Genomic DNA, 9,318 nt, shown 5'->3' on the forward strand with positions numbered 1-9,318 from the left:
CACACAGATCAATGGCCCTCAGTGCTGGGGCTTACAGCATTGTATTATCTATCGCCGTCACCCATCGCCTCTGTCACCCATCGCCTCTCTGTCCGACGATTTCAATAGTCATTCAACCAGCAAATGCTGAGCACCTACTGTGTGCAGGTCCTGTTCCTGGCACTGGGGATGCCGCTGGGAACAAAACAAATGCCTGCCTCCTGGAGCAGCAGCAAGCAGTCTGACAGAACTTTCCACAGTGAGGAAACGTGCTTTCGGCTCTGTCCAACTTGGCAGTCACAGCCGCATGTGGCTATCAAACACTTAAGAAGTGGCTAGTGTGACTGAAGAACTGAATTTTATTTTATTAAATATATATCTATACATATATATATATATATATATATATATATATACATATATATTTTTTTTTTATTGATTTCAAAGAGGAAGGGAGAGAGATAGAAACATCAATGATGAGAGAGAATCATTGATCGGCTGCCTCCTGCACGCACCCTACTGGGGATCGATCCCACAACGCGGGCATGTGCCCTTGACTGGAATCTAACCCAGGACCCTTCAGTCCACAGGCCGATGCTCTATCCACTGAGCCAAATCAGCTATGGCAGAAACTGGATTTTAAATTTTGTTTACCTTTCATTTAAGAAACTGCGAGTGACTAGTTACACTATTGGACGAACCCAGCTCTAGATAAGAAATATCACAACTACATAAGTGAAATAGGTGGGTGTCACAGACAAAACGTCGAGCAAAAATAGCTAGATTTAAACAAACAAACGAACAACAAAAAACATACTGTGTGATTCCATTATATGAAGCTTAAAAACAGGCAGCACTAACCCACGGCGATGGAGGTCGGGAGGGTGTGTGTGCCCTTTGGGACTGCTGGCCACGAGCCCGACTGTATGTATTTTTACCTAACACATGTATGTTAGGTGTTATAAATAACAACTCCGACATACTATGTACGTATAATCATATCCATTGTGTATGAGTAAGTGCTGTAAAGAAAAGCCAGCGCCCTGGCCAGTGTGGCTCAGCTGGTTGGGTGTCGTCCTGTGCACTGAGGGGCTGCGCTTTGATTCCGTCAGGGCACATGCCTGGGTTTGGGGCTCGGTCCCCCGTGAAGGGCATGCAAGAGGCAGCCGATCTTCACAGAGATGTTTCTGTCTCTCCCTCTCCCTTCCTCTCTCTCTAAAAATCAATGAAAGATGTTTTAAGAGAGAGACAATAAAGCAGAAAAGGAGGACTGGATTGGCAATAGCCTCTCCCTGGTCTTCCTGATTCCACTCCTGCCAGTAACCCACCCCAGTGCCCCACCTCCACCTGACACTCTCATCTCCCCACCCTGCCACCACCCTCTCTGGCCATCAGTCCTTCTCAGAACAGCTAGCAGAATCTTTTTTCAAAAGATAATCCCATCACACCATTTCCATACTTCAAAACCTCCAAGGACTTCCCAGAGCATTTACGCATGGAAACTCTATGGGACCTGCGGGCTTACTCATTCCAGGCTGGCTGCCAGCTCTGGATTGCCTCCTGCCCCCCTCCACACTCGCCCTGTAGCCACCACTGGGCCTCTGAGTGCACCCACCCCACCTGGCCCCAGGCCATTTGCACTGCTGGCTCCTCTGCCCAGAACACCCTGCCCTGTGAGCTCTGCCTGGTTGCCTCCCTCTCCAGCCTCAGGCTGACAGGCCTTCCTGCACACCCGGTTAGAGCAGTTCCCATCACCTGGTTCACAACATTTGTGAGTCTGAAATTACCTTCTTTATTTCTTTTATTTTTTAAAATGTTGTCTCCCCCTGCTAGAACCTCAGGGATCTTTGGCTACCTTATTCAGGATGGTATTTCTTAGCCCCTCGTAGATGCAGATGGCAAAACAGCTGAATAAATGCGGACACCGTAATTCTCTGTGCTTTCATCTCTCCGACCTCATCTCCTATTATTTCCAGGCTCTCACTCCTCTCTGAATCTGCAGGTGAGGTCCCTTCTCTAGACCTTCGTCCTGGCTCTTCCTCCACCTGGGATGCTCACTTTAGGAAAGGACTCACTTTCTTTGGGTCTTTGTTTAAATTTCACTTTGTTGGTAAGGTCTCCGGAGCACCCGAGCACCCGTTTAGAACTGCAACCTCTCTTCACACCACCACTCCTGAAGTCCCTTCCTTATCTTCTTTGTCGGCAGTTGTTTATCACCTGAGATGTATCAATATTTTACTCATTTGCCTCCTACACAAGAATGTTAGCTCTACAAGGGTAATGATTTTTGTGCCTTGCTCACAGCCCTAACCCTAGCACCTAGAAAAATAATTTACATATAATAGGTGCTCAATAAATGAATGAATGGCTGAATGGATGAATGTCTCTTACCAGATGTGAGCCTGGAGGTGGGGAGAGTGCAGTGCACCTGGGTCTGCCTTTCTTTCCCAGGCATCCTCCACCCAACACTCCCTGCTGCCCCCCATTTCCGGCTTTCACTCACACCTGCCTCTGTGCCCACCCCTCCTCCCCAAATAGTAGAGATCTTAGGATGGTGCAGAGGAGGTGACTGAATCCTCTGGGTTCCTTACCAAATTTCTAGCGTGCTGTGTCTTTAAAATTGAGCTGCTGGTGAGGAGGAAGAAATCAAAGAGGAGGAGAAGGACCGGGAGCAGCAGCCTCCGAATCATGGCCCAGAGGTGTTGGTGGCATTTCTAAGGTCCAGCTAAATACCCGGCATCTGCCATGTGACTGCCATGTGACTCAGGCCTGGAGGGTAGGTAGCAGGTGTGACTGCCCAGGCCTAGCCTTGACAGGAGAGGGCTGTGTGGGCTGCAGACCGCAGAGATGGAGGAACAAGCAAGGGGCTGGGGGTGGAAGTTCTTTGACCACAGAGGCATCCAGAACCACTGCTGTGTTTCTCTTGCTGCCCATCTCTGTGCTTGGAATCTGGCAAGATCTGGGTTCAACCCCAGATCTACTGCTTATCAGCTGTATGATCTTGGGCAGACTTCATAACTTCTTTGAGCCAAATCAGCTATGGCAGAAACTGGATTTTAAATTTTGTTTACCTTTCATTTAAGAAACTGTGAGTGACTAAGTTTCCATCTGCAAAATGTGAAATAATAGTAGTACATCACAGGGATGATGCAAGGCTTAAATAGCAGGTATTGCACTTCATATAGAATAGGCACCCAATAAACAGGAGCTGTTACCGTCTTTAGAATCAGAAGATCTTGGAGTTAGAGGGGTTTCAAAAGATGCTCTCATCCAATCCAATTGTATATTGTTACTAATAAACAACATTTTTGTTACTGGAGAGCTGCCCATGTCGGATGTGACTCTCCCCTCCTCATCTCCTGTCAGCTCCCGAGAAAGTATTCAGATGAGTGACAGGCAGCAGTGTTGAAGCAAAGCAAGTGAATTTATTACGGAGGCAATGCAAGCTAATTCGTTAGGGAAGCACAGCAAGCAGGTTTATTATGAATACACTTGGCATAGAGCACAAGCGGGCAATTCAGCTAGTTTAGCCTGTGTGGTCAAGGGTTTTAACTTTTCCCCTTGTAGGTTTCAAGGTTCCCCTTTTACGTTGTTGCAGCTTTTTCCAGAATTTACAAGAACATTTGGCAATTTTATCTTGGCAAATTCCAAGACTGCTGACTTCTTGTTCAGTGGGTGAGGTAAACTCCCCCTCTTCTTCTTTCCCCTTCCCTCCTCCCACCCTGGCAGTTATCTTTCCTGCCTAACATCTCCTCCCCTCAAGTGATACCATATAAATTCTTTGGGGGTTTTGTTATTTGTCCCGAGACTTCATCCATCCTTGGTTTTGGCAGGCACAGGTAGCATTAAGTGGGTCTTCGTTCTCTGTTTCCCAGGCCGGGTGCCCTAAGCTATGTGTTCTCTGGGTAAGCCAGAGTGCACAGCCCAAGTGGGAGCTGCCTAACAGTGCACCATCGCCCTAGCTCGCGGCATCCCAGCTCCTCTTGCTTATTAAATAAAAAAGGCGGCAGGTTGCTCTCACTGTAGATTCTCCCTTTGTCCTTTAATAACAGAACCCCAAGCTTTAGCAGGACACATGAAAACCCAAACAAAAACTACATTTCCCAGTCTCCCTTGCAGCTAGCTACAGTCATGTGTACAAGTTTTTCTCAAGTGAACATAGTTCATGCTGCCTGTAGGTCATACCCTTTTAGGAAGCGTGAGTATTTGCTGTCTTACCCCTTTTGCAGACTAAGTCAGTCCATTCAGGATCCATCTGAGGGTGTTTGCTAAGAATCCTGGGACAGAGATATTCCCTCTCTCTGGAAGGCACAATATGCATGTGTGAGGTGGATTTGTGGGTAAGAGCCTGCCCTCCAGAGCAAGAGGCCTGGGTCCAAATCCCAGTCCCACCCTTACTGTGAACCCCTGAGAAGGATTATTGAGCCTTACCTCCCTATTTGTGAAATGAGGATGGTTATATATTACCTTGCTGTAACAGTGAGTTAATACAGATTAGAAAACACTTTGTATAATGTCTGGGTCATAAGTTGTCAGTAAATCCTAGCTGTTTTTATTAGTGATATCTAGAACTTATGTGGCTACTGGGGAGAAAACCAGCCTGAGGCCATGGAGTGGCTGGATTCAGCCGGACCTGAGGCCTGCCCTGCCTTTCGATTTCTACTTCTGACCACCAATGAATTCCCTCCTCATTTGGACCCATTTGTTTGTTTTTTATTTTTGAAGGTTTCTTCAATCATGCCATATTTTAATGTCCAGTGCTTTCGCTCGGCATCAGTTATGAGTTGGTTTTGAGACAATTCCTTATTCCCCCCGCTGGGATGATCACTGACCTCTCCATTCCTTTGGGGTGATTCTGCCAACAGGGGACAGGTTCCATTCTGTTCCAATGCATGTCGCTGTACATGTCCATGTAGCAACACAGACAGTGGCTCCGCTAGCTAATACAGCGTGACCATATTTGTCATGGAAATCCGGTGTCCGTTTCTGGTGGACCTGTTCGCACTGATAGACGACTTAGCAAGTTTTGGGTCAATGGAAACTTCGTGAAGCTGAAGACGGAACTGCAGCAACGGCAGCTGCTGGTTTGTTGGACTCCGCGTCAAGCACCCTTCTTTTATTTATAGATATACTTGCAGCAGAAAGAGAACTGGCTGATACCCCATGGGGTGCCCTCAGACAAGTCAGGTAGCTCTCTGAGCCTGTTTCTTCATCCATAAAGGGGAACTGGTCACCTCTGAGAGAGCAGAGGTATCAGCGGACTCGGCACCTTTCCAACCGCAGGCACGAGCATTTGTGCATCCACACTTCACGCACATTCTCACAAGTCCTTTCCCAATGACCTCCACCCTTCACCCCCTTGCACAGTGTTCACATACTCCCTCTCAGTCCCTCCTACCACACAGCCATCCACGGGCACTTCAACATCCACGCTCCAGGCGCATTCTTTAACTCTGCCCCTTCCACACAGCCCTCCATCCCACGGGACCTTCCTGGACGCAGCCTCTCACCCACACATCCCACCCCATTCCCTTCCCAAGCACTGCCCTGAGGCCGCCATGCCTCCTCCCAGGCCAAACCCCAGGGGAAGCTCTTTCAGGCCTCCAGCCTCCCCTTTCACGGGCCCCAGACGGGGGCGAGCGCTACCAGGTTCCCTCTCCCAGGAAATGCACAGAGGCCAGAGCAGGAGAGTAACTTTAATGTGTCTGAGCTGGATTGTGAACAAGATGGGGACGCCAAGGCCTCTGGCCCGAGGAGGGGAGGGGATGGCAGTGTCCCCCGCATCATCCTCTAAATCAGAGAGCACCGGCGGGGACAGCTCGGGTCCTTGGGTATGCAACTCAAGCCCAGTCGGCAGGGGCATATGATGTTGGTGGCTCCCTTGGTCTGTGGGAAGTGAGTATGAGAGTTGGGGGTCACCAAGGTTCCGGGAAGAAGGGGGTTTAAACTTCTCGGGAAGCACAAGTCATGGTGAGTCGGACCTGGGGCCTGTCAGCTCTACAGCTTATACCTTCACGGCCTTAGGCAACTTTGTCTTCGTTTCCTCATCTGTCAAAGGAGCTAATAATTGTAACCCACCTCCTAGGGCTATTAAGAGGATTAAATGAAATAAGTTTGATCAAGTGCTCACAATGAAAAGACCCTCTGGCCACTGCGAGAGAGTAGGGCCAGGGCGGGGGCCTGGCTGCTCCCAAGGGCCCTGGCAGCTCCCAGACAGGACCATGCAGGCCGAGCCCAGCCTCCCTGGAAGGGCTTGGGCCCAGGGCCAGAGGAGAGGAGGCGAGCAGGAACAAGACACGCTGCCCTCCGCGCCCCCGCCCCCGCCCCCGCCCCTGCCGCCCGCTTCCACCAGCTAATAACCAGCATGCGCAGCTGAGCTCTGTCGCTGCCAGGAACACACACTCTTCCCAACAGCCTGGTGGAGGAGGTCTGTGACCCCATTTTACAGATGAGGAAACCAAGGCCAGAGAACAGAAGTGACCTGTCTGAGGTCACAAAGACGGGGTGGAAAGCAGGAAGGCTGTGCCTTTGCCACTGCGGTGCCTCACTGCTCTCCAGAGTGAGGTCACTGTGGCAGGGGGTGGGGGTTGCTAGGGAGAATGTCTTTCCCACTTTGCCTCAGTGATGTTACGGTAGATATTCATTCAACAAATAGATATTCATTCAACAAACATTTGTTGCACACCTGTGTTGCGCAGGCACTAAGCTGAGGGGTATGGGTTTCAAAGATGAGTATGCTGTGATCTGCCCTTGAAGGGCTCCAAGCATGGCTGACTCAGACCCAAGGCATGGCCACCAGGGAGACCCGGGCCCTGCTGAGGGTCTGGGCCCAGAGTGGGGGGATTACAAGGAGAGAAGGCTTGTCAGAGGGAGTGGCTGGCATTGCAGGACGAGGAGGAGTTTGCCAGGTGGAGGAGCAGGAAGGGCACACCAAGCAGGGGTGAAGAAGCAGGTGTAGCCACGTGGGCTTTTACCCGTCTCCACCCCAGAGCCTCACCTGGGGCAAGCACACCATGGCTTTTCTACCCCTGGGGGCACAGAAGTCGCCTCCACTGTCAAAGTCCATGAGGCAGCAGTCACTGGAGCACTCCGAGTGGTGGGAGCACCGAGCTCCATCCACCTGTGGGGACAGCCCCTGTGTCACCAGCTCTCCGGCGGTGGGGGAGGGCGGGGGAGGGCGGGGGAGGGCGGGGGAAGGCTCTTGCCAAGGCCCAGGGTGGAAGAAGAGAAGCCCTAAGATGTCACTCCCAGGGGCCACCCCACAGCGTGCCCCTCCCCCAGCACTCAGAGGGGGTCTAGCGTTTTCCCTCGCCTCCCTCTCCTTTCCCCGGGGCCTCATTGCTGTGGGTCCCAAAGGGTGTCCTGAGCTGGGGAGCAGGTACTCCCAGATCACACTCCAGTAGGAGTGTGGGCAGACGGTAGGGGAGAGAGAAAGCTGGGAAAGGGAAGAAAGCGTCATTGCGCCCAGAAGTGGGGGGGCAGGGGAGACACTAGAGCAGGTAGGTGAGGCGTGTCTGGGACCCAGCGCTGAGACGTCCCGAGTGGGCGCTGCGGGGGAAGGGGGGGACAGAGGGAGACACTAGAGCAGGTAGGTGAGGCGTGTCAGGAACCCAGCGCTGAGACGTCCCGAGTGGGCGCTGGGGAGGGAGGGGGGCGCTGGCCACAAGCACGTCCTTTCGTCCCCGGCGCCACCAGGGAGGTGAAGCGGGGCTGTGTCCGCTGGGCACACATCCAGCCTCCAGCCTGGCCACAAAGCCCCGTCTGCGTCTGCGGTGGTTCCCTCCCAGCCGCCACTTCTCCCTCCAACCAGCCGGCGCCCCGCCCCGCCCGCGGCCCAGCGGAAGGGAGCGCTCACCTTCAATGAGAGCCGCCTATTGAACGGCGAGAGGGCGCCCCCGCAGGGGAGCAGGACCCCAGCCAGGAGTGCGAGCGCTGTGGCCATGGCCGTGGGCGCGGCGGTCCTGGGGCTCCGGCCGCGGGGATGAACCTCCTTCCCGGACACGTGACCCGACGCCCGGTGACCCGGCTGGAGGTGGGGGTGCCGAAGCCCAGGGTCACCGGCCGCTAGAGGTCGGGGTGAGGGAGTGAATGGTCACAAGCTGCCCAGCGCGGAGGCGAGCAGTGCGGAGCCCTTTCCAGCCCCGGGAAGGCGTGAAGGACGGAGCCCCGATTCAGCCTTGGACGGGCCTGATTATATAGATTCGGGGGCCCAGGGCCTCTCTCTATATATATCACTTCCAAATAAAAACTTAAAGCTGTAACAGGAAACTTGTTTTTGAAAAATTTTGCAAAACGTATAAACCGAAATGAAAACCGCTTCCTTCTTGATATTCTGCCCCTCTGTCTGCGGGGCGCACTAAACTGCCCCACCCCTCACCTTTGGGGTAAGCCACCCGGCTCAGACCCTCCCCAGGCCCAGCCTTGCCAGCTGCGTCATCACTTGTCTAAGGATTTACCTGTGAGGTGTGGGGGCAAGTGGGGGGGAGGAGAGAGGAAATCACAGGGGGAGGAGGAGGGTCAAGGGAGAGTGCCAGGCAATCACTGGAACTGGGCAGCAGGCCTTCCTCACCTTTCCCTGGACTAAGCTCCCACCTCCTCCAGCCTGCCTGCTTCTGCATTTGAAAATGTGCTCTTGCCCTGGCGGGTTTGGCTCAGTGGATATACAGCCTCTGCCGGTGAACTGAAGGGTCCCGGCTTGACTCCAGTCAAGGGCACAACCCTCATGCCTCCGTGGCAGGCTCCATCCTGGGCCCTGGGCAGAAGTGCATTTGGAGGCAACCAATTGGTGTGTCTCTCTCACATGGATGTTTCTCTCTGTGTGTCTCTCCCTCTCCCTTCCACTCTCCCTGAAAATCAATGGGAAGATGTCCTCTGGTTGTTGTGGAGCGAGCGCGAGTGAACGACTGCTGGAGTCCAGACCAAATTAAAATTTGGGGAGCCTTTATTAGCCGGCTGTGACTGCTCTGCCTTTCTCCACGCAGGGAGTCCAGAGAGCAGCCCTGATCCTTTGTGCAGGACCACTTTTAAGCACATTAACCACATCCTGTTTTTGCAGAGCAGGCGATTTAAGACAAAACAGTTTTTCCTAAGCAACGTCAGAGTCATGCCATTGAGGACCATGTTATTCACAGGGTCATCCTGTTCTTCAGAAAGCTGACAGTGTTCTATGAAAGAAGGCCTACGTGCTAGGAAGGGGCCATGAGACCATATCTCAAGGCCTGGCCTGGTGTCAGCACTGACAACTCTATCTGGGGCATAGTCCACGGCCTCAGTAGTGCTCAAAAATTCCCACTCTCTAACATTTCCCACTGGTTTTATATACATGAGTCAAATCATTGA

The 9,318-nt window shown here is 52.5% G+C and overlaps 1 protein-coding gene across 1 annotated transcript; it reads right to left on the minus strand.

The window, feature by feature from the left end:
• Positions 1–5,657: 5,657 nt before the first annotated feature.
• Positions 5,658–8,070, minus strand: CLPSL2 (colipase like 2). The gene is made up of 3 exons (XM_080665029.1): positions 7,835–8,070; positions 6,977–7,099; positions 5,658–5,865 (listed from the first exon to the last, which is right to left on the minus strand). Exons 1-3 carry the CDS (start codon positions 7,919–7,921, stop codon positions 5,770–5,772), a joined length of 306 nt encoding a protein of 101 aa, XP_080521155.1. The 5' UTR covers positions 7,922–8,070; the 3' UTR covers positions 5,658–5,769.
• Between the last annotated feature and the right edge of the window lie 1,248 nt (positions 8,071–9,318).

The sequence above is a fragment of the Plecotus auritus genome (assembly GCF_963455305.1).
Source record: "Plecotus auritus genome assembly, chromosome: 4".
NCBI classification, from domain to species: domain Eukaryota; kingdom Metazoa; phylum Chordata; class Mammalia; order Chiroptera; family Vespertilionidae; genus Plecotus; species Plecotus auritus.